General features: G+C 37.1%; 2 protein-coding genes across 2 annotated transcripts in view; one reads left to right on the top strand and one right to left on the bottom strand.

Moving 5' to 3' along the window:
• MIPEP (mitochondrial intermediate peptidase) overlaps window positions 1-26,041 on the top strand; it is a 196,320-nt gene that overhangs the window by 64,544 nt on the left and 105,735 nt on the right. Inside the window, exons 11-14 of the mRNA XM_072611732.1 lie at window positions 8,671-8,824; window positions 10,306-10,383; window positions 13,272-13,476; window positions 16,478-16,587. Coding sequence (XP_072467833.1) covers window positions 8,671-8,824; window positions 10,306-10,383; window positions 13,272-13,476; window positions 16,478-16,587 — 547 coding nt within the window. The remainder of the gene's footprint in view (window positions 1-8,670; window positions 8,825-10,305; window positions 10,384-13,271; window positions 13,477-16,477; window positions 16,588-26,041) is intronic.
• Window positions 22,337-24,845, bottom strand: LOC140505598 (protein arginine N-methyltransferase 7-like). The gene is made up of 2 exons (XM_072611733.1): window positions 24,748-24,845; window positions 22,337-24,666 (listed from the first exon to the last, which is right to left on the bottom strand). The coding sequence occupies exons 1-2, from the start codon at window positions 24,785-24,787 to the stop codon at window positions 22,832-22,834; spliced, it is 1,875 nt and encodes a 624-aa protein (XP_072467834.1). The 5' UTR covers window positions 24,788-24,845; the 3' UTR covers window positions 22,337-22,831.

The raw sequence follows: 26,041 nt of genomic DNA, 5'->3' as shown, positions 1-26,041 counted from the left end.
TTGACTTACAGTTGACTTGATTTGAGTGAGAGAGGGCTGTGAAACGTGACCAGCCTTACTTTCTTCTCCTGAGACATCTGGGTCCAGTGGCCTGATATTCATCAGGACGACTGGAGGTGGCCCAGGATACAGTGTGAGACCCTGGCCCTTTCAGGGTAAGGTCATATCACATTTTCACTTTGAGTGAGATACTCACATTCAATGAATAGGCTTCTTTAAGTTGCTCTAGGGATGGCCCCTTAGGAATGTTGTGAAAGAAGAATCTGAACAAAAGGGGATAACCACAAGAAAGAAAAAACAACAAAAAAGTGAAAATAATATGTTTCACTCTGCATTCAGATGTCATAGTTCTTTCTCTGGATATGATTAGCATTTTCCATCAGGAGTCTTTTGAAATTGGCTTGGATTATTGTATTGCTGAGAAGAGCTAAGTTGATCACAGTTGATTATCACACAGTATTGCTGTTAACTGTGTACAATGTTCTCCTGGTTCTGCTCACTTCACTCAGCATCAGCTTATGTAACTCTTTCCAAGTTTTTCTGAAAGCCACCTGCTCATCATTTCTTATAGAACATTAGTATTCTATTGCATTCATATCCCACAACTTGTTCAGCCATTCCCCAGGTGAAGGGCATCCCCTCAGTTTCTAGTTGTTTGCCACCACAAAAAAGAGCTGCTGTAAATATTTTTATACATGTAGGTCTTTTTCCCTTTTTTATGATTTCCTTGGGATACAGATCTAGTAGTGGTATTGCTGGATCAAAGAGTATGCAAAGTTTTATAGGCCATTTGGCAACAAATAAATATTTGATATTTCTTTATCTGTAAAATAAATGGGTTAGACTAGTGGCCTTCAATTTTCTTTTAACTTAGATCTATGTAAAACATGGGGGAAGATTGCTAGACATGATTTTAGCCTACTGTGCTCTTCTGTCAGTCAGACCTCATCTAGAGAATTGTTTTCAGTTCTGGGAACCATATTTTAGGAAGGAAAGATGGAGTTATAAATTGAAGGAAAGGAAATGATCATTCATTAAACATCTGCTATGTGCCAGTTATTGTGCTAAGCACTTTACGGATATCTCAAATTATCCTGAGAGGTAGGTAGGTGTTATAATTATCCCCATTTTACAGTTGAGGAAACTGAGACAGATCTTCATGACTTGAGACCCTTTATTCTATCCACTGTGTCACCTAGCTTCCTAGGAGATTGCGAAGTTAGAAAGTATCTAGAAAATGACAAAGAGAAGATGGCAGAGTAAAAAGACTCACATACTCTAGCTCTTCCCCCATAGCCCATAAAATACCTGTAAAAAGTGGCTCTCAACAAATTCTAAAGCAGCAGAAGCCACAGAATGGCAGAGTGAAAGAAATTTCCAGCCCAAGGTAGCCTGGAAGGCCGATAGGAAAGGTCTATCTCACAGGTCATGGAGCGGAGCAGAGCCCAGCCTTGGCTTTGCGGTATTGGGAGGAACAGGACCCGAACAGGCCTTGGGGGCAAAATTCCCCAGCAACAGCGACTGTTCTCAGATCCCTCAACTCACAAACACCAAAGACAACTTCAGAGGTCAGTGAGAAAGCTTTTTCAACTAGGTGAGAAGGGAGCAGGGTCCTCCCCTAGCTCCGGCCCCAGGCAGCGACAGTGGAGGCAGCAGCAGTAGCAGTAGTGGTGGCAGCAGCATCCATTTGTGGAGCCCTCAGTCTAAAGCCCCTGGGACAGTTGAGCTACTGATCTGGGTCTCAGCCCTGAGTAGCAGCCCTGCCCTCCATCCAAAGCCCCTGGGGGAATTGAGTAGATGATATGAATCTCAGCCGCCAGGGCCAGGCAGGGAGTGAGGAGGAGTGCTGGCATGGCGGAACTGGAGGTGATTGTGGAGAGGGAATTCTACTACTTGCAGATTCTGGGCAGAAAAGTTTTTGGTTCCTTCCTGACGGTGCACAGGCCAGGAGAGGAGTAAACTCCTGTCCCTTGATGGTGCCACCTTGGAGGAACTGAGAACTTACAGGTCCCCAGAGAATACCCTCCTCTTGACAGAGGACTCAAAAATCAAATAACTGGCTGGGAAAATGTCCCCAAAAGGGAAGAATATAGGTTACTTTATTGGTGAACAGGTATTTTCTTCCATCCTTTTGAATGAGGAAAAACAATGCATACCTTCAGAGGAAGTCAAGGTTTCCAAAACCTCCAAAATAAATATGCAATGGTCTTAGGCCATGGAAGAGAGCTCAGAAAGGATTCTGAAAATCAAATAAGAGAGGTGGGGGAAAAATTGGGAAGAGAAATGAAAGTGATGCAAGAAAACCATGAAAAGAAGTCAACAGCTTGCTAAAGGAGACCCCAAAAAATGCTGAAGAAACACCTTTAAAAATAGGCTAACTGAATTGGCAAAAGAGGTCCAAAAAAGCCAATGAGGAGAATGCTTTAAAAAGCAGAGTTAGCCAAATAGAAAAGGAAAGTCAAAAGCTGACTGAAGAAAATAGTTCTTTAAAAATTAGAATGGAGCAGATGGAAGCTATTTTTTTAATTGGTATCTTTAGCTTTTTATAAAAATTAATTTTATTTATTTTCAGTGTTCTACAGTCACTACCATATAACTTAGATTTTTTTCCCCTCGCTGAGACAGCATACAATTTTATATAGTTTCTACACATACATTCCTATTAAATACATTTTTGCCATAGTCATGCTGCATAGAAGAACTAAAATAAATGGGAGAAATCATATAACAAACCTAAACGTAATACACACAAAAAAATGATCTGCTACATCCTGCAATTGAATTCCATAGTTCTTTCTCTGGATGTGGAAGGCATTTTGCCTTAAAAGACCATTGGGAATTTTTTTAAGTCCTTGCATTGCAATGAAGTTACAAGTCTACCAGAAAAAATCTCTCGCACACTGTGGTTGTTGCTGTGCACAAAGTTCTCCTGGTTCTGGTCCTTTCGCTCAGCATCAGATCATATAAGTCTCTCCAGGTGGATGGAAGCTAATGACTTTATGAGAAACCAAGAAGTTACAAAACAAAACCAAAAGAGTGAAAAAGTAGAAGATAAAGTGAAATATCTCATTGGAAAAACAACTGACCTGGAAACTAAATCCAGGAGAGACAATTTTAAAAAATTATGGGACTACCTGAAAACCATAATAAAAAAAAGTGCCTAGATATCATCTTTCATGAAATTATCAAGGAAAACTGTCCTGATATTCTAGAACCAGAGGGCAAAATATATATTGAAAGAATCTGCCGATCACCTCCTAAAGAGATCCAAAAAGAGAAACCCCTAGGAATATTGTAGCCAAATTCTAGAATTCCCAGGTCAAGAAAATATTGCAGGCAGCTAGAAGGAAATAATTCCAGTATTGTGGAAATACAATCAGGATAACACAGGATCTGGCAGCTTCTACATTAAGAGACTGAGGGACTTGGAATAGGATATTACAGAAGTCAAAGGAACTGGGATTAAAACCAAGAATCATCTGCCCACCAAAACTGAGTGTAATACTTAAGGGAAAAAAATGGTCATTCATTGAAATAGAGGACTTTCAAGCATTCTTGATAAAAAGACCAGAATTGAAAAGAAAATATGACTTTCAAACACAAGAATTAAGAGAAGCATGAAAAGGTAAACAGGAAAGAGAAATCATAAGGGACTTACTAAAGTTGAGCTGTTTATATTCCTACATGGAAAGATAATATTTGTAGCTCTTGAGACTTTTCTCAGTATTTGGGTAGTTGGAGGGATTACACACACACACACACACACACACACACACACACACACACAGAGCACAGGGTGAGTGGAATGGGAAGGGATCATATCTAAAAAATAAAATTAAGGAGTGAGAAAGGAATATGTTGGAAGGAGAAAGGGAGAAATGGAATGAAGCAAATTATCTCATAAAAGAGGCAAGAAAAAACTTTTTCAATAGAGGGGTAAAGGGGGTAGGTGAGAGGGAAAAAGCAAAACTTAGTCTTATCACATTTGGCTCAAGGAAGGAATGACATGCTCACTCAATTTGGTACAAAAACCTATCTTACACTACAGGAAAGTAGGGGAGAAGAGTATAAACAGGGTTAGGGGGATGATGGAAGGGAGGGCAAATGAGAGGAGGGAGCAATTGGAAGTAAACACACTTGGGGAGGGACAAGGTCAAAAGAGAGAATAGAAGAAATGGTCAGGATAGGATGGAGGGAAATATAGTTAGTCTTACACAACATCACTATTGTGGAAGTCATTTGCAAAGCTATACATATTATGTAGCCTATATTGAATTGCTTGCCTTCTCAGTGGGGGTGGATGGAGAGGGAGGAAGGAAGAGAAGTTGAAACTCAAAGTTTTAGGAACAAATATTGAGAATTGTTTTTGGCATACAACTGAGAAATAAAAAATACAGGTAATGAGATTTATCTTGCCCTATAAGACAAGAGAGAAGATGAGGATAAGGGAAGGGATGGGTGTTGGAAGGGAGGGCAAATTGGTGGAAGGTGTAATCAGAATCCTCTGCGTTTTGGGGTGGAGTGAGGGGAGAGATGGGGAGAAAATTTGGAACACAAAATTTTGTGGAAATGAATGTTGAAAATTAAAAGTAAATAAACATTAAAAAATGAAAAGGACAAAGAATTTTGTAGAGTCTTAAATCTGTGCCTTGTAAAGATAAATTGAAGGAATTGGGATTGTTTAACCTGGGGTGGGAGTCATGATAGTTGTCTTCAAATATTTGAATGGCTGTCATGTATAAAAGGGATTAGAATTATTTGATTTAATGGTAAGGACAGAACTATGAGGAAAGGTTGCAATAGTCCCATTTTAGCTTAATATCTTAAAAAAATACCTTCCTTATAATTAGAGCTATTCAAAAATGGAAAAGGTTGACTTGAGAGGTTATGAGTTTCCCCCTTTGGAAATCTTCAGGTAAAGTTTGGGTGACTATTTGCTGGGTATGTTGGGATAGAGACTGTTTTTCCATTGTGAGATATATTAGATGGTCTCTGAGGGTGATGTAGGTGACCAACCAGAAAACTGTTGTCTAGGCATGAGGTGATGAGAGCCTGTCCCTGGGTATTGGCAGTGTCCCAGAAAGATGATGGCATACAGAAGTGATGTTACAAAAGTAAAATTAATAGGTCTCAGCAACAAACTGCATATAGGGATTGAGAGAAATTGAGGGGTTGATGATTACCTCTAAATTGTGAGCCTGAGTAACTGGGAAGGTGATGGTATCTACTACACTAATTGGAAAGTTAGGAAGAGGGGAAAGTTTGGGAAGAGTTTAGTTTCAGGCATGTGGTGTGCTATCTATGAGTTACCTAGTTCAAAAGTACAAAGCAGTTGGAAATTCCTCATGAAAGAGATTAGGGCTAAATAAATAGATCAGAGAACCATCTGTATACAGGTTAATAATTGAATCTATGAAAACTGATGAGATTCCTATAAAATAGTGTAAAGAAAAAAGAGGGCCTAGGACAGAGACTTGAAGGACATTTATAGTTTGTAGGTGTAATTTGGATGAAGATCCAGCAAATCACATTGAGAAAGAGCAGAATCATAAGAGAACTAGGAGAGCAGCATACTAAAAGCCCAGAAAGCAAAGTGCAGTGTGAAACAATGCAGAGCGGTCAAAAAGTTTGAAGATTGAGGAAAAACCATTAAATTTGACAGTTACAGTATCACTGATTACTATGGTAAGAGTGATGAGGTCTGCAGAAAGCTAAGAAGACAGTGAGAGGAAAGGAAATGGAAGCACAGTACATACAAGGGAGGAGAGATGGGGGATGATAGCTAGCAGGATGACCTAGTAAGACGCATATCAACATGGCCTGATCCTGTGAAGGATTTTGAGGACAGGAGAAACATGAGTGTGTAGGCAATAGATAATCATCCAGTAGGCTGAAAGAGATTGAAAATAAATGGAGTGAGAATGCCAAAAACCTGCTGGAGAATACATAAAAATGACATGGAATCACTTGTTCATATAAAATATACATTCTGTCGAAGTTAATATGTTATAGTCAGTTGAAAGATATGATTTCTAAGAAATCAGTTCTTGTGATTTCCTTGGCAAGGGAAAGACCACCTCTTCATGTGAGATGAGTTAGAGGACGAGATAGTGACAATGCATATGAGTGATGTGAGATGAGGAGAATGAGATAAGAGAAAAATATTGACAAGGGGCTTCAATTTTTTTTCAGTAAAACATGAGGCAAGATTCTCAACTAAGAGAACAGGGAAAGAGGGCACCATCGGAGGCTTGAGGAGGAATGAAAAAGTTTGGAAAAGGCACTATAGAGAGTAGGATAGTGAATTGATTGTGGAGATATGAAAGGATTACCTTGCTTCTGTGAGGGTCCAATTGAGATTATCTAACATGATTTTTATAATAGATCAAACCAGGACAGTTTTATTATTTTTCTCCTGATTCATTCAGAATTCATGAGTAGCTACAGAGGCACCAGATGGTGAGAGTAATCTAAGTCTAGTGCTTGGAGATAGGCTAAGGGGACAAAAGACTTGAAAGAAGAGGACAGTATGAAGTTGAACTGGGGAAAGAAGAATGTGACATGGAGTGGGTGTGGGAAGTGGGAAGTGGAAGACTGTGTTGGAGTTAAAGTTGTGCTGGAGCCAGCTAAAATTGACCTATAAGATCCCTTTGTTAAATTTTCAGTGTAAGCATTTTACAACTCAGAAATAGGCAAATGCTACAATTGAGAGCTTGATTTATTATTTTGTTGATTGTCTGGACTTAAGAAAGTAATGGAGAAAATGTTAATGATGTGGATAAACTTAGAAGTGTGTCATATTTCTTTCTCTCTCATATATGTATATATCATGTATATTTGCATTATGTATATTTATATTGGGAGAGAGACAGAGAGAGAGAGAGAGAGAGAGAGAGAGAGAGAGAGAGAGAGAGAGAGAGAGAGAGAGATGTTAAACATTTACCAGCATACCAGTGAGTAGAATGATTGGAAATCATGGTTAGGATGAAGAACAGAGTTTGGGATTGGTAGGCAGAGGTGGGGTGGCAATAGATTGTGATCAGATAAGGGAATTTTAGCGTTCATAAACATGAAAGTTGAACACTTGCAGGTTGAGGGTAAGATAAAAAATGTATGATTATCTCTGTGTATATCTGAAATGAGGCGGAGTAGTAGATTATGAGAAATGAGTACGTTGAGGAATTGGGAAGTTAAGGTGTTTGAGGGAGTATCAGTATGCCTGTTGAAGTCCTTTAATGCAAGGACAAGAGTTGAGGAAGAAAGAAAGATTGTGAATTAGGCACTGAGCTCCAGGAGAAAAGGAGAATGTTATGGAGGATGGTTAATAATGGCTACCAGAATCTTGATTGGGTGATAAATGTATATTGAGTGAATCTCAAAGAAGGAATTTTTCCTGAGTGATAGAGAAAGAGAGTCTGGAAGAGGGCATGGGGTGCTGAAAAGAACTTTACAGAAGATACAAGGTTGTTTTCAAGAAAAATCCTCTAATTCACCTTTAAAAAAACTTTTTGGTAGCAAGAGTAAACAACTTTTTTTTTTCTGAATAAAGGTGATTGAGTTGTAAATAGGGTTTCAGAAAATCAGAAGAATTGCTTTCTTAGAAGTCGTGTCTTTCAACTGAATATGACGTATTAACTTCAACAGAATGCATGTTAACATGCAACATATGCTACCAAATTCAGCATTTGTACCGCAGGTAGGCAGCGAGGCCTGGGATTAGGGTATTTGAAAGGATATTTTGAATAAACTGAGGGTATTAGTAGAACTGAAGGCCTTCAGTTTAGTAGTGCATTTCTCTCACACCTCTTCACATCTTAAATAGATTTTATAATTTGTAAAAATAAAACATAATAGAGTCATAATGAATTTTAAAATAATTCACTAGTCAAGTTGATAACTGGAATTAATCATATATACTTTAAATCATAGATTAATTTATAATTGGGAGAGAATTAAATATACTTATTATGATGACTTTTTGTTCTGTCTTTTTTAAAATAATAATAACTTACATTTATTTATTGGTAACGTAATTATCAGTGTTTTCTTCCTGACAATCCTATGAAATGAGTACTTCAGGGATTATTATCCCTGCTTTGAAACTGAGGAAACAGACCTCAGAGACATTAAGTGATTTGCCTGTTGTCACCTAGCATTGTGGTAGAATCGAAATTCAGTCCAAAATTGTTTTACTTTTTAAGTCATTCATTCTTACCGCAATGTGTCTTGAATATGACATCATACTTAGAGTTTCTTTGAAGATTTTGAAGTTTGCTATTCTAAAACCTAGGGTTACAGGCTTGTTTCTAAGATCATCTAAGATGATCTTCCAAAACTCCCATCTTTTCCACGTCATCAGCTATGTAGTAGTGAGCTTTTGTAACATAATTCACTGGGCCAGGGGAAAAATAATGACTTTTAAGAAGCCAGCCTTACAAGATTATATTATATATTGGTAATGTGTATTTAAATTTATTTAGCACTTTTTTAAAAGACATTTGAACTCTGGTAATCTCTTAACAGAGGTTGTATATGGTCATCTTTTAAGTCCACTAATATTTTAACTTTAGCTGCTCTCTGCTGATAAGATAACATTCTGAGATGTTTATATGAATTATTCATAGTGCTAAATTGGACTTAATAGTTTTTAAAACTCTTTTCTTCTTGCAGGTATAATATTGAACCCAGTTTATATTGCCCATTTTTCTCGCTTGGTGCATGTATGGAAGGTCTGAATTTACTATTCCGTCAGCTCTTAGGAATCTCTCTCTATGTGGAACAGCCAGAAAAAGGAGAAGTGTGGTGTGAAGATGTCCGAAAACTGGTAAGCTGCCCATAGTACATAAGCTGAGTGTTTTTAATTGCAGCCTCTAGTCTGGCAGTTAAATTGGTAGCAGTGGCTGCACTGCCGCCTTCACCTGCCCTCACCTTTCCATCTGCTCTCCATCTGACTGCTATTCTGTCCCTGTAGCCCTACTATATGGGTTGTTTGTCTTTATTAAATTCCAAATCTTTGATTACGAATTTTAATGGGAGGATCTGATTAAAAATGTCCTAAAGCAGAGTATCAAAAAAAGATCTCCGAAAAAAAATTCTTTTTTTGAACAAAGGAAAAGGAAAATTAAAATATGTTATAAAATGCCAATCTAGGAGGATGTACATCATTGCTTTCTGTTTCTTCGTTACTTTTTAATCTTTCATAATTTTCAGGAAATCATCAGAATATCTTGTTACAAATCATTTTTCTGTCTTCCTTTCTTTTGCATTTTTTAAAAAGATTTTTAAACCATTCTCTGATCATGTAAATCCTATCTACTGGTTATTGCTCATTGAGGCAGAGAATGCAAGATTATTGGTCTAGAGCTGGAAGTGGCCCCAGAGGCCATTTAGTTCAACCTCCTAATTTTACAAATGAGGAAACTGAGGTCTCAATTGAACAATTTTCTAGTGACTTCTGTATTTCTTTTTATCTAGTGTTTTATCTTGCTTGAAATAAGCATTTTTATATACCTCCCCCCTTGTTCTTTCTAGTATTTATCTGCTCACTTCCTATCATTAAATCTTTTTTACCTACTTTTGGAGCCCTCGTATCCATTCTGCATTTTTTTTTATGATTTAGTTAACTTTAGCTAACTTGGTAAAAGTGGGAAGTGGGGAAGAGAATGAGAAATTTGGAGGAAGTGTGCTCCATCTGTGTAGTCACCAAAATTATATTCCTGAAGCTGATAAATTTCCTATGCCAGTTTGAAGGATACGTTTTAAAATAAAATGGGCAAGCAAGATGTTTTCCACACAGAAAAGAGAAGGCAGAATGGAGTCATACTCACCTCTCCTCTTGCTTTCTGTCTCCTCTCCCTGCCTTCCCACGCAGGGTTATGGTAGAGTATTCTCATCAGTGATATAAGGGGGACCTAGAAGCTATATTTGCTTACCATTGAATAACACTTAAGAGTTTACTTGGGAAATTATAGCCACATTCTAAGATTTGAAAGGAGCTGATAGTACCACAACACTTGAGAAATTGCAGAGCCATAGCCCTTCTACAATGCCTAGTGAAGGGTAAGTAGGTAAAAGAGAATAGAGTGTTTAGAAATGACCACAAATAGGTGGGATGTCAGATTTTCTTATCTTCTGTTACAAATCCCCAAGCCTAAAAAAGTATATGTGTTTTTATAGAGGAATAGAAGCAAAGGCTTCTGTTTGTGGTTATGCATTTCTAATGCATTCCTAGTTTTGGTATAAGAAGCGTTTGATGTAAAAGTTTTAGATTCCTTTCTTCACTGTTATATTTGAAACTTCTTTCAGGCTGTGGTTCATGAGACTGAGGGACTTTTGGGATACATCTACTGTGACTTCTTTCAGCGGGCAGACAAACCACATCAGGTAATGTGCTGCTTAGAAGACTAGTTCTCCAAGAACTAACTAGTAGTAAGCTGTCAACTCCATGAGAGGTAGAACTCAATGGCATCATGACTTTAAAAAGATGTAATTCAGAAATAAAATTAATTTTTAAATAGATCGTTTAAGTTAGGATTAAGAATAACTGGACTTAGTTAAATATTTTCCTGTGTATCATTTATCTAGGTATAAATTTCATTGAAATCTGTTAAAAATGATAAAAAATATATCCATTTGAAAACTTTCATTGGCCATTTCAATGGGGTAAATTCTGGATATTTCTTGGTTTCTTTTGGTAGAGTACCATACTTAGTAAAAAGTCAGGCAGCTCCTTCAGTAGTTGTTGCTGAACAAAAATGGAATACCAAGCAGGCAGGCTAATGATGTCACTTTTCTTTCATATAGCACTATATACTTTTCATAACTCTTCAATTATTTCACTTGATCCTCATGGCAACCTTTTAAAGTAGGTGGGGCAAATATTTTTATTGTTGTCATTCACTCATTTCAGTCATGTCTGACTCTTCATGATGCTGTCTGGGGTTTTCTTGGTAAAGGTACTGGAGTGGTTTCCTTCTCTAGTTCATTTAACAGATGAGGAAACTGAGGCCAACAACGTTAAATGACTTAGTGTCTGAGGCCACATTTGAACTCAGACAGATGAGTCTTCTTGACTGTAGGTCCAGTACTTTATGCTGTATCTCTTTGCTGCCCAGGACAAATAATATTGTCCCCATTTTTCAAAAGTGAGTTGTACAAGGTCATGAGGATAGTTAGTAGTGGACCTGGAGCTAGAAATCAAATCTTTTGTATCCCACCTAATCATTTCATGATGGCATGCCTGCATGGATTCTGGATAATGGACAATGTTCTTGTGCTTTCCCAGTCACCAGTGGAGTGAAGCAGGTATGTGTCCTTGCTCCCATGCTTTTTTTAACGTGATGTTTTCAGTGATGTTGTCAGACACTTTTAATGAGGATGAAAACAACATCAAGGTCAACTACTGCACTGACAGTAAATTATTTAATCTGAAAATGCTCCATACAAGCCAAGACTAAGGTGGAGGGAGAATTGGTGCATGATTCTTTGTTTGCATATGATTGTATAGTTAATGCAGCCTCTGAAACTGAGATGCAACAAAGCATGAATTAATTTTCTGCTGCTTGTGTTAATTTTGGCCTAATGACTAACACCAAGAAAATAGAGGTTTTCTATCAATCAGCACCACACCATCCATAAATGGAACCATTGGTTACAGCAAATGGAGAAATTCTGACTGTTGTGAATAAGTTTACTTGCCTTGACAGTACACTTTCCAGCATAGTACATATTGATAATATGTACACATTGCCAGAGCTAGCTCAGTGTTTGACAGGCTGCAAAGGAAAGTGTGGGAGAGAAGAGGTATTAGACTGCCAATTCAACTGAAGGTCTGCAGAGTGGTTGTGCTGACCTTGTTGTTGTATGCTTGTGAAATCTGTACATTATACCAGCACCATGCCAGGAAACAGAACTGCTTCCATTTGAATTGTCTTAAAAACAGTCTAAAGATCACCTGGCAAGATAAGGTATCAGACACTAAGGTCTTTTCTTGATCTGAACTGACAAGCATTCAAACTCTACTGCAGCCACTTTAAGACTCTTTTATAAAGAACTCATACAAGGCAGGCGCTCACATGGTGATTAGAAGAAGTGATACAAGGACACTCTTAAGATCTCTCTGATGAACTCTGGAATTGATTATTAGACATGGGAGACACTGGCACAGGATCAACCAGTATGATATGCTTGTATCAAAGAAGGCGCTATGTTCTGTGAGCAAGGCAGAATTGTGATAGCTCAAAAGAAACATGAGATATGCAAATTTGGAGACATTTTCATTCTAGATGTTCATGTGGACCAATTTTAACCTACCTGGGTTAGAGTCTTCCAAGCTTATATTAGTATGATTAGCCACAGCTGGACACACTGTACATGGACAATGTGATGTCATTTTGTTCCTCTTTGATCACAAAGGACAAACAACATCCTGGCAAAGATACTGGAGTGGTTTTTTATTTCCTTCTCCAGCTCATTTTACAGACGAGGAAACTGAAACAAACAGGGATAAGTGATTTGCCCAAGGTTACACACCTAGGAAATGTCTGAGGCCAGAATTGAACTCGGACTCCACACCTGGCACTCTATCCACTGTGCCATCTAGCTGCTCCAACAAAATAAGTTTCATAGATGTGCATTCCATTTTTAAAAATTTCTTAATAGATGGTAGGTGTGATGAATAGGTATAATGAAATGAGTTAGATAATGATGAATAATTTGTTGGTGTGATATACCTTTTTCAATTTTTCTATGCTATATTTGCATTTCAAAATAAAATTCTCCCATTTAGAATTTCAGGGAGTGTACTAGCTGCCAGTAATGGCTTTAACTGAATCATCTTCTGAATTGTTTTTCTGTTGGGAAAAAAGAAACATTCTGTCAAATGCAAATTCATTTTTTGAACTTTTTTTCTGCTTATATTTGTTTTTGCTTCCTTCACTTTCTAGGAAGTAGGAGCTGTTTTATTTTTTGTTTTTTAAACCAACAGTGCTGAGCACAGAGTAGACATTCATATGGTTGTGAATTGGATTTAAGATTGAAAACTTTTGCTAGCATACATCAATACTTTCTCATTCCTTTTAAACATTAGGAATTTAAGAGGAGTAAAAAAATTTTTTTAATGAAAATTGTATAGTAGATAAAAAGGCAAATTCTAGTTGTGTTAAAAATGAGATTTTAGGCACTTGCCTTTGATATAGTTTTATGTTGATAAATCCCTTTGACTTTTTCTTTTACTGAACCTTATTTCTTTCTTTCTGCTTCTGATTATGAAGGACTGTCATTTTACAATCCGTGGGGGAAGATTAAAAGAAAATGGGGAATATCAGCTTCCAGTAGTAGTTCTTATGCTGAACCTTCCTCATTCAACAAGTATCACACCACCTTTATTAACTCCTGGAATGCTGGAGAATCTTTTTCATGAAATGGGACATGCCATGCATTCTATGCTGGGACGTACTCGTTATCAACATGTTACAGGTGAGATGCTAAGAGTTTTATTTAGTACTTTATATTTTCAGTAAATTTTATTTGAAAAGGAAAGCCCTTACTTTAGAAAAAAAAAATGTTCGTTTCATAGCCCTTTGTGCTCATTTCATTGACCATGCCTCTTACTTTTCTATTTCTATTCTTATCTTAGTAAATTTCTCTGCTTAACTCTCTTTTGTTTCTCTCCTCTAGCTATGTAGCCTTTTACTTCACCCATGTACTTCATCCATGGATAATAAATGATATTTTCATGGAGAATTATTCTTTTGAATGGTCTTTGCTTATGTAAATATTCTTATTTATATTTGAGTGTGAATGAATGTGTGTTCTATTAAAGTTTTTTTGAATTGGGTATATGGAAGAAAGACAGGACTACTGAATAGGGTCAAGATCATGAATGTGATTAGCTGTTTATGAATTGTGATGATAATCAGTTTTGCTTGTGATCAAGTTAGCAAGTTCCTCTCTATAAGTTATGGAATTGTGATTTATCATGCAAAACATGCATTTGATATTTGACAAATCACTGAGGCAGATTTATTAATTTTAAGATAATTTTATGTCAGTAACTATAATAACAGTAATGAAAGTCAGAATGGTATGTACATAGAAGGCTAGCCTTACAGTTAGGAGGTCTGGTACCTCTGATATATACTGGCTCTGTGACCATGGCTAGAGGAGACAGAGGATTTGCTGATTTGTGTCTGCTGTGGCTCTGTGCCTAGTCATCATCTTCACTGTTATTATAGTTTTTGTTGTAGAGTGTGTGTGTGTGTGTGTGTGTTTAAGGATGGCCTCTAGCATCCTGGGTGTACCCCACTGCGGTGAACCTGTGGGAAAATATAGATAAGAGCCAGGTGGGATTGGTAGGCATTGATTGGTTTTGATCTGCATTGTTGAGGAGCACTCCAAAATGTTGTGTTTAAGTATGTATTTGTGTGCATTTAGATAGACCCAGAAGATGTATACATACCCATATATATATGTAGACATACACACATACATATATAAACACAGAGAAAATTCATTGTTTCCTTTCTGTGGTTACATGTATGTATGTATCTATCAACACGTGTGTGTGCGTGTATATATATATATACGTATTTATGTAGATGTGCTCATACACAGACATATGCTCTATGTCTTTGAGGGTGAGGGGGTGTGATTCCTCATGCAAATCAATAGATCAAATGCCTCTAGCAGCCTTAGGATGTTTGCTGGGGTGCAGAGAAATCAGATGACTTACTGTTGCTGTCCGAGCTGCTATGGAGCAGAACTTGAACCTCAGTCTTTTTTTTTCCCCTCCGTATTTATTTATTTATTTTCAGTTTTCAACAATCACTTCCATAAGTTTTAAATTTTCTCCCTTTCCCTCCCCAAGACAGCATTCAATATTATATGGGCTCTACACATAGATTCTTATTAAACACATTTTCACATTAGTCATGTTGCATAGAAGAATTAAAATGAGTGGAAGAAACCAAACTAAACAAAATCAAACATAACAAAAGAGAAAATAGTCTGCTTCATTCTATGTTTCTACTCCATAGTTCTTTCTCTGGATGTGGATGGCATTTTGTATCATGAGTCCTTTGGAAATGTTTTAGGTCCTTGCATTGCAGGACTAAGTCTATCAAAGACAGGCCTCCCATACTGTGGCTGTAAGTGTGTACAATGTTCTGGCTCTGCTCACTGCACTCAGCATCAGTTCTTCTAAGTCTGTCCAGTTATTTCTGAAGTTCACTTTGAATCTGAGTCTTCAGATTTCAAAGCTAATTCTGCTGTGCGCTGTGCTATACTGCCTTCTAATGGAACAACAATTAATAATTTGTATCAACAACTGACATATAGCACTTGAAAGTTTTCAGAGTGCTTTACAAAGTTATCTCATTTAAGCCTCATGAGCATAGATGTTTTCTTTAAAAGCTACTTTAAAAGAAAAGTCACTTTGTTGCTTTGTCCATCAGTTCCTTTATCTGAAATGTGGACAATAATACTTGAATCGCCTACTTCTCAGGGTGATTTTGAGGAAAGTGCCCGGTAAACCTTTAAGAATGATAATAGGTTATAATTTAGTTCCCCAAACGTGTGTTAACAGAAGAGTAAAATCAGGCTCAGGGAAAATGGTCTGCCACTTAAGCTTCTCTCTAACTTTCAGAGTTGGGATTGATGTGAATGGGAGTTCCTAGGGGAAGCTCAGGCTTGCAGCTATGGTTCCCCTGGGTTTCCTCCTTTGTAAAGTAAACTGGTCTCTAAAGTCTCTCCCAGCTCTAAACATTGTGTGATTTTTTTTTTCCCTATTGCTGGCCAAGGTCCTGCAGCCCCAATTTCAAACCCTGATTGCAGGCTCATAGTGGGTGGTGGTTCCCCCACAGTGGTGTATTGTAAACAGATGGTCTCTGCCTTGGAGTGAATCTGGAAGCAGAGGAGCTTTTACTGATGACAAAAATAAAACAAAAAACCAAGGGTGTGTTAAATTAAAATTAAATTCTTATAACATTTGCTTATTTTAAAGAATATGTAGTTATATTGATGTTTTATTACTATGCGTTGACTTCTTTAAAAAAGAAAATAAGTTGGGTCAGTGTGAATTTACAACAAAGGAAGGAATAGAAACCATGTTTGAGAATGGAATCCTGTGAATTTTAAGTGAAAATTTTTACTTTAATTGTAATAGCATCTGAATTTGATATATTTAGTACATGAACAGCTTGAATGCAGACAAGTTTGCTTTTAGAGAGTATGAGCAATTTTTTTTATAAGGTACCTTACCCAGCTGTGCAAACGTTTTCTTTCACTTTTTGATTTGAAGTAAAATGCATAGGATTATAATAATGTTTTTTTGCCAATTTGTGCAATTATTTTATAGAAGTAAAATATTGATTTAATGAATTAAAGCTTATAGTTCATCAAAAGTCCAAATAAAGTTTTAGAAGTTCTCTTAAAATAACATTTGTTACCTTAAATTATGCCAATTGTTATTTTATTTCAGGGACAAGATGCCCCACTGATTTTGCTGAAGTTCCTTCTATCTTGATGGAGTACTTTGCAAGTGATTATAGAGTGGTTAACCAGTTTGCAAAACATTATCAGACTGGCCAGGTAGGGAAAAAAAATGTACTTGTTATAACTCTTTATTTTGTAATTAAACTGAACTTAGGTAAAGTTATGAATTTTTCAAAGGAAATTATTCATTTTTCCTTTCACTCACATCATGATGGAGGTAGGAGAAACCTTAACCATTTTGTGAGGAAAATTTACTTTTCATCTTCTAAAGGCCAGTGCCCAACAGTGTAGAATGTTAAAGGGGAGGTGTACAGCAAAGTTCCCAAATCTAGTTATGGTGTGGGAATGTGCTTTTGCACCTTCTGGAAATCCTAATAAAATTAAGAAAGAAGGGAGCATAATATGGGAGGGAGAGTTATGGTGACAACTGGCTTATGATGTTACCAGGAGATACACATTTGCCATTTAAGAGCTCACAAATTAGGCAAATTTTTCCAGCATTTCTTGAATACACTGAAATAGCCACAAACTGCCAAAACTGTCTATTTAAATAGTGTACAATTTGTGTGCTGTGAATTTCATCTTGTTATTGAATTCCAGTATAATTGTGAAGCTATAGTCCTATGAGAAAAATATAATAAGCTCTTTAGTGAGGAGAGATTTGTTAAGGTTGCTGTTATTGTAATATGCTCAGTATTGTGGCACCTGTAGTAAAGGTGTAGTAGTTTGAGAAATTTTTAGTACTTTCCAACACTATAATTACCCCTTGACTTTTGTGCTTATATCCTTTCCCTCAGAACATGGAAATATAGTTCATACAATTTAGCTTCCTCTTTGTTTTACTAGCGTACTTACAGTGTCTTGTAGAATTGAACAGCAGTATTTCATTTCACTAGGTATCATTCTTTTCTCTAAATGATATTTTATATCTACCTCACAGAGTTGTAATGATCAAACAAAATTTTTTATATGTTTGTGTATACATGTTGATTGGAAGTTTAAATTATTCATATATATATACGCACATACTTACATACATACCTACATATATACACACATGTGTTTATCAAATTGCTGTTGATTATAGCAGTTTCCTGAAAAATTCCTCCAATTCAGGATTAAAATCCTATAATATAAAATAATTTGCTTGATTGTCCATAACAGTAGTTATTAAAGGACCAAAAAATACTTGACCTTCATCTTTTTGACTTGTTGAGGTAATCAGTCAGTGAGCATTTATTAAACTCTTATTATGTGCCAGGCACTGTGCTAATCTCTGGGGAAACAGAAGGAAAACAATCTCTGTCTTCAACGAGCCTTCATTCTAATGGAATGCATCAATATGTGCATAATTAATACAAAATGAAAGAAGGTAGTTTTTGGGAGAGAGAGCATTATTAGTTGTTGGAGATCAGGAAAACCTTCATGTAGACTGTCGTTCTTAAGCTCAGTTTTAAGGACGACCAGAAATGCCTAGAGGCACAAGTGAGGAGAGAGTGCAGTATACTGCAGAGCATAGGAGATAGCTAGTATAGAGACACAGAGATGGGAGAAATAGCATCATATGTTTAGAACAGCAAATAGGCCAGTGTGACTAGATTGCCGAGTACATGAAGGGAAATAATGCCATTGTTGTAACCATTTTCAGGTCAAGCTGAAACATCTGTTAAATCATTGAATAACTAATTTGACTGAGTCTAAAAATCAACTTGTTTTGGGAAGTTTCTTGAGGTAACTAGATTTAACAGGGCATTTACTGGTGTTAGGTCAGTGCTATATGAGTGTTAGTTGTTGTTACTACATTCTGTATTCTAGCCAAACTGGATTGTGAGGCATTGCTTGAATTTGATCTACTGTTTTCTGTGTTTGTGTTTTCCTGTGTCTTTCATATAGCTTCTCTTCCTTAAAGCCTTAGCCCAGGTACTACCTTCTCCATGAAGCTATTATATACCTATGAAGTGCTAAGCACTGTACTGCTAAATGCTAGATATAGTGTATAGGGGGCCAGACTTGGAATTAGGAAGATCTGGTCTTCTGTCCTGGCTCACACACTTCTTTGATACTGAGAGAAGACCCTTATAATCTCAGGGCCTCAGTTTCTTTATCTGTAAAATGAGAGAGTTGGGCTAGATAACCTCTGAGGTCCCTTCCAATTTTAATCTGTGATCTCGTTATCTCTGATCCTATATGTTTTCTCCTTCCTCAGATTTTCTAAAAAAACTCTTCATTCCTACAGCAACATACCTTGTATTGTACTTTTCTGTGTATGTTTTGTTTCCTTTCTTCTAGATCAGAAATAATACATATAGATTTTTTCATTTTTGTCTCCCCACTACCCTATATAATGTATTATTGCATTTATTGGGCACTTATTATTTGTTGACTTGATTTGAATTTTGTAGAAATGGGTAGCTTCTATTTTTGTTTTTTAAAAAGGTATATATGGAAATCTAGAAACTTGAGGTTTGCAGCACAGGGAAAATTTTGGATTAGGTTATTAACAAGAGAAATTAAAGTAGTACTGTTGTGGGAATATACTATAGTTTATCCAGATAGAAACTATGATGCTTTCCTAGTCAGTTTCAAAGCTTTTTCGGGGACAAGCAGTAGTAATATTTGTAGGTCTTATAATAGCAGACATCTATATGATCCCCTACAATTTACAAATTTTTTTTCATATATTTTCTCATTTGATCCTCAGAGCAGCTCTTTGAGATTATATAAGATGGATATTTTATCTTTTATATATTTTGAAATCACACTTCATAATTTCCTTTGATGAAATCTTCATCTCTCAAAAGCTAAATGAAGCAACAAAAATAACTTACCCTCGCCTTAATTTTTAGCAGAGAGATAAGAAAATAATCTTAGGGTTTTGGAAGTAATAAGCACCACTGACAAATATGATAATAATAGAATAAATCAAGAGAACAATGGCATGGTCAAACTCCAGTAAGTGCTCTCTGTCCTTGACCTTAGGAACATAGATTTCAGAAAGTTCAGAGCAAAGATAATTGTATTCAATAGGTAGCAACTTCAAAGAGATGGGAGACTTTTACAAAGACATTGTGAGTTTATAATTATTATGAAATGAAAATAAAATGAATCAGTAAGCATTTATTAAGTACCTCCCATGTGTGAAGAACTGTGCATTGTGTTGGGGATATAAAGATAAGGGGGGAAATCGCCAGTATGGCTACACAAATGTTTTCCTGATGATCTTAGGTTTAAAAGATCTTATACAAAAGATGGAAAGAAGAATTAATAACCAAGATTTAAGTTCCAAAGAGCATTGTGAACCTTTGAGAAAAAAATATCAGGGAAGCTAAGGCCTGAAATGGACTGAGCTTTATAAAAAATAGTAGAGAAAACAAAAGAGCTTTCAAAACTGTTTAGAACTGCAAGGATTATTTTGCTTGGGAAAAGTGATGTAATATTACAGGACTAGTCAACTTCGGTTTTACTGCTTACTTTCTATCTTCAGCAAGAAAAATGGCCTTTAAACTAGAAAGTGTAGAACAAGCACTATTAGGAGAAATGCAGCCCATATTAGATGAGGAGATAGGAAGAGAGGACCAATTTGCTCAAAATGAGTCCATGTCTCCATTTTTTTGATGTTTAATCATGTCCGACTCTTTGTGACCCCATTTGGGGTGTTCTTGGCAAAGATACTGGAGTGATTTGCCATTTCTTTCTCCAGCTCATTTTACAAATGAAGAGCTGAGGCAAACTGAGTTCAAGTGATTTTAGCCGTTAAATGTCTGAGGTTGAATTTGAACTTGAGTCTTCCTGATTCCAAATTCAGTGCTATATCCACTGTGCTACCTAGTTGCCATGTCTTTATAGCTGTATGAATTAGCAAATTTCAAGAGAAATTATAGTGAGTGAAAAAGATGCTAGAAAAACATGAGCAAATATTTCAATTTTCAATAAAATAAATAAAATAAACAAACTTGACATCAGTCCTCCACAAAATCCCATAATAGATTATTAAATGGCATTTAAAAAACAATGTTGAAATTATTTGGAGCCAAGTGTAATTTCATTAAGGACAAGTTTTGCTAAACTATGATAATGTTTACCAAGTCGTTAGTACTTGGAATGAAATAGACATAATGAATCTTAATTTTAGCAATATTTTACTAAATTTCCTGTGCTGTCCTTGTTGGATGATAAAATTTGGACCAGATATTTGTATTAGATAGATTCACAGCTGAGTGAACAGCCATGTAAAAGAATGTTGTTTCATGGATTAGCGTTAGCCTACATGGTGATATTTAATGGAACACCACAGAGCACTTGGCCTTGTTCTGTTCATCATTTTTTTTTTCAATGATTTGTGTGGCAATGCAAAAAAGTATGCTTATTAGTTTAACATGTAACACAAAACTAGGAACAGCAACTAATACTGTAAATGACAGAATCTGAATTCAGTCATATTGACAGGTTTGAAACTATAAGATTAAATTTTACACCATTTTCTTTTATGCAAAATCTTACATTTAAATAAAAAGAAAAATCAACCGCATGGGTATAAGTCAGCAGCTTTATAACACTTAATGTGAAAAGCAAATCTGAAGACTTTAGTAAACAACAAGCATAATTAAAATTAGCCAATTAGTCTGAAGAGCTATATTAAGCTATATTAAAAAGGTTAACTCATTCTTAGACTATGTTCATAGAAAGGTGATATCCAGATATGGAAAATAATAGTCCCAATGTAGTTTGCACTACTCCAACTATATCTTTGAATATTCTGTTCAATCCTGTGGTTTAAGATAAGTATTATTAAATTCCACTAATGCCTTCATTGTACCTCATTTTGTTGTTCAAGTTACCTTTATTTCACAAAGGCTACACTCATAAAGTATACTATCTGGAAGATCCTACCAGGCCAGAAGGGCTTTAAGTACTAACCTGTTGGTAGACTCTGTGTCTGTTGTTTGGGGACTAGCCTAAGTTCAAAGAGTTCATTAAGTTCATTAATGAATTAGCTATAGAGTGATAAATAATTTGTTCCCACAAACTCTTGAAGACCATCGAGTAACTTCTAGAGAAGTTGTAATCTGTGTTGGAGAATGTAGTGACCACACCATTAAAATTACAGATCCTTTGGAGTAAAATATCAGTAAGTTAGAGACTATGTAGAAGAGAGATGCCAAGATGATTAATGACTTGGGAATGTTATAGTATAGGAATAGTAAAAAGAATCTGAATTCATTTTGACTGGAAAGAGATTAAGATATGATAGCTCTCTTGAAATATTTAAAGGCTGTTATGTGGAAGAAGGTCCAAAGAATGGAAATATAATCAGATTTCATTTCACCAAAAGAAAAAATTTATAAGCAATTAGGATTATTCCACAGTGGAATGAGCCTTTAGTGCAGATTGGAAGTTTTCAGTCAGAAATTGTATCATCTGTCAGGGACATTAAAGAACATATTCCTGCATTGGGTAGGAGTTTAGATTAATTGACCTTTTACAAATTGGATGAGAACTTAGTTCTGTGATCCTATTTTTTAATATCTTTCCTACAATGCCCGACAGTGTTTTGAATGTAATTATTATTAACTGATTGAACATGTAGCTTGTTTGAAAAATAGTGAATCTTAGATCATGTCATGACTATAAAGCCACAATCTAAACTATGTCATGAGAAAGAGCTCTTTATTCTTGAACATTTCAGCATAAGATTCAGTGAGTTGAGAAATAATTCAACCTTGGCTCACATGAGTTCTTAATCTTTTTGTGTGTCATGGATTCCTTTACTATAAATAAAGCCTTTGGCCCCTTTTTGGATACATGTTTTTATTTTTTTTTTTTTTTTTTTTTTTTTTTTTGCAGCTGTAAGAAAAGGTTATTATTGGAGAGGAGAGTTCCTGAATCTCTAACAGAAATTATGGGTCAAACACAAAATGGGCTCTTCCTGCACTAAATTCACACAAACTAGTGGCCTCCTCTCAGGGACAGCGCAGATATAAGTGGAGAAAGTAAAAAGAAAAACCCTTTCAGAATGTGATTCTTCTATGACTGAGGAACTGCAGTCTATAATAAAACTCATGCAAAAGAGGCACTCAGAAGGATGAGTGTCTGAATCTGGCTTGTTCTACACTGTTGGGCTCTGTGCCCAGGCTACGGACTGTCTTTCTTTATGAAGGTGCACTGAAAGCCACATCCTCAATGATCACTGAGGGAGGAAATGCTGAAGGTAAGCCTTTTAGAAGGAGATGGAGCAGGTGTGGAATCATCAGGAATCTTCTCTGTCTCTTGGGATGCCCTGTGGAATAGTCTTCCTCAGCTTCCTCTGGGGACCTGAGCAACTGTCCGTCTAAGGATGTGTTCACCTTTGCAGGGTGATGGAGCCTTTGGCACTAAGGGGCTGCTGGGGAACAGGCTTGCAGAAGTCAAAGGCCAGGACCCGCTGGGGTTCTGACAAGCATCTGCTTGAGTACTCCCAGAGAGGGTGAGGCTCCGCTTCCCGGGCTTCCCTAAAGTCCAGTGAGTGCTTAATCATATCATCCATAATGTGAACATCAAAGCCTTCACAGCTGCCACATGGGCTTCGGATCCGCCACAGGTCCTTGAACTCCACCACCACCATGTGCAAGGAGGCAGCTTGTGGCAATACTGTGATGTTGTTAGCAAGGTGTTCAGTCACAGCTGTCCTTGCATACCAGAAGTACAGGTTGTGCCATGGCAACAGACTTGTTGTGAAGAAAGGTTCCCCAAGAAGAATAGAGATCTTTCTACCACCCAAATCTGCAGAGGTGAGGAGTTCAGGTCGCTTCTCTATTATGCTAATTTTATCTTCTAGGTGATTAGCCTTAAAAATTTTTCTCATCAGTCGATGTGACACTGCTGAGTTCTCTACTGTGAATACCTGCTCTGCTCCCACACAGTGAGCCAGTATTGGAAGCAGGCTGCCATCACTAATGCAGAGACAAACACTGTCTGCCTTCAATACCTTCTTCAGTGCTTGGGTGTAGTGTTCTCTTCTGTCTGGGTCATTGAGTTCTCCAAATCGTGGCCGGTTCCAGAGCAAATGGGCCTGACATTCACAGACTGGACGCTCTTCGTGGAAGTTACTCTTGCTTCTTGCAATCCTGGTTTTATGAAGGTTGTACCACACACAGTAATCATCACGGTGAGCAGTCAGATAGAGGGATTCACCCTGGACCACTGGCTCCTCGTTTGGCAGAAAATAGACACACTGCATCCAATGATCTCGCCACTGGATATTTTTAGGGTCTGAATGCACCCAGTAAGGTGCCATACTGCACTTTATTTTCCCATCAGGATCCATATCAATATCCCACCATGACAGGACCACCTGTGCTCTGCCAGACACTAGAGGCTCCAACTGCACTGTGTGATAGGTGGGTGAGCTGTTCACTTGCTTGCTGAAGTCCACACTAAACATTGTCAGTACATTACTGAGGACAGTGAAGTCACCCCATGGCATCTGGTTCAGCTGAATATCATAGACCGATGGAGCCCCAGGGCAATTCTCCATTTCTGAGGGAGCAACAATAATTTTCTCAGCATTGTCTGTCTGGATATGAATAGGAAACAACTTATTCCAGGACCACATTCTTCTAGATTCCACCAGCTGGGCATATACAGTTGCCCTGTGAGGCACTGCCTCACAGTTTTCCTCGACAAGATTCTTGTGAGCATGCTCATAGGAGGGCAAGGCACCTTCCCCTATCAGCTCTGTATCAAACAGCTCAGTGACCAGGATGTTTGCATAGCACTGCATGTCACCACCTGGCCCCACAACGACTTCGGTAGAATGTTTATTAATGATCTTAATCTTCTCACTGAAGCCATTTTTCTCCACAATCTTCACAGCAGCATCAGCCATAGGTTTGAAAACCTCAATGGCATAGCAGAAATCAGCCCCAGCACTAACTGCCATCATTGACAGAAGTCCGGTACCAGTTCCAATGTCCAGGACTATCGCTGGCTGTCCTCTTTCTTTCACCCTCTTCACAGCAGCCCGGATGCCCTGATAATATTTCACATTTCTGTCTTTATCATGCAGCATGTCTGCATAGGATGATCTTGCAATCTCCTGGTGATAATCGTAGTGCTCATCCTCCTCCAGCCACTCCACGGAGCCTGTTGTTGGGTTCGCTCGCCCACAGAAGACCTTCATGGTGCCAATTAGACCATCTGGTTTTTAGTGCAGAAAAAAGAGCTCTCTTGAGTTGATTTTAGCAGAGGAACTCGTGCTTTGGTCCACTTATCAGAAACCGTCCTCGCGACCCGCCGCGGCCACCGCCGCCAGCGCCATCTTCTCCCCGCAACCAGCCGGCCCAGGAGCACGTGTCGGGGGGGCGGGGTAAGGGCTCGTAGAGCGATACATGTTTTTAAATACCTAAATTAAAATACATAGGATTATAGAGGGAACCAGTTATATTAATAATGAAGTTATCAGATATTTAAAAAAGCAAGTTCACAGCCTTTGGCTAAGAAACCTTGGCTTGGATGAAGGAACTTAATTAGTCTGTTAGTACTTACAAAAAGAAGAGTAACACGAATATACCTCCGTATTGCAAATGTTCCAATGTTAACATTACAACTGGCTTAAAGAGGTGTGAAAAATGTATTAGATTACCAGTACAGTGTTGACTTTTCAAATATTGTTCCTTAAGTTTACAATCCTGAATACTATAGGAAATAGGCCTGAAAGGATATATACTATGCTTCTGAAGACATTTATTTCACAAAATAAAACCATTTACATTTTGACAGCTATTTTAGAATAGTGAAATTTTGACTTAAGAAAATTTTTATGTTTTTAGTAATGAATTTGGATCTGATTTTCTGCTCTTGAGTTGTGAAATATAAGAAGTTCTTTCTCGTGCTTTTATTGCTGAACTTTTCTGTTTTTCTTCTTGCCAAAGATTTGGTTTTCTGCCTTGGGTTTGTGAAATTAGGCCTAAGGCTTCTATTGCTTATTAAGTTTAAATTACTTCAAGGTTACTTACAGGCTTGTTATGAATTTTCTTCTGTCAGTCTGTCTGAGAGATTATGAATAGAAATTGGAGATAAAACTTGTGTTATGACTAGAACCAAATAAGTTTGGGCATGTTTGTGTAAGTTTAGTATATTTATCATACTGCAGTTTTTAATGCTTCCCTATGGTGTGTGGGTGCTTACTAGCAGCCTGTATTAGGTGCAGATGTGAAGATTATTAGATATTTTATCACATGTATTAAAATATTTTCTAATTTTTAAAAACATATACTACCAAAATCTGATTTAATTCTCAGTTATGATTGCTTCATTGAGTCATTTGTTGGGTAGTCCCATTATACTTTGGTACTTCTAAGGTTCCTTTCATCTAAGGATCTCAAAACACTTAGTTTACTAATTTATAAAACATCCTTGGGAAATAGGTATGTGGCAAGTAGTGTTATGTTCATTTTACACATGGAGACACTGAGGCGATGCTCTGCTCAGCCAAACAAACCCGCTGTGGCTTGGCAAAATTAGTTATTTAGTTTTGTTGATGATTTGCTTGAATCACTGGCCAAGACAAACT

Source organism: Notamacropus eugenii, chromosome 5 (genome assembly GCF_028372415.1).
Source record: "Notamacropus eugenii isolate mMacEug1 chromosome 5, mMacEug1.pri_v2, whole genome shotgun sequence".
Classification (NCBI taxonomy): domain Eukaryota; kingdom Metazoa; phylum Chordata; class Mammalia; order Diprotodontia; family Macropodidae; genus Notamacropus; species Notamacropus eugenii.
The sequence above is the reverse complement of the archived record's forward strand: the minus strand, read 5'-3'. Positions and strand labels throughout refer to the sequence as shown.

Coding starts and splice junctions, on each gene's coding strand:
- LOC140505598 (XM_072611733.1), bottom strand. CDS start 24,787: ATGGCGCTGGCGGCGGTGGCCGCGGCGGGTCGCGAGGACG. Junction 24,667..24,747: donor CGCGGCGGGTCGCGAGGACG/GTTTCTGATAAG, acceptor ACTAAAAACCAG/ATGGTCTAATTGGCACCATG.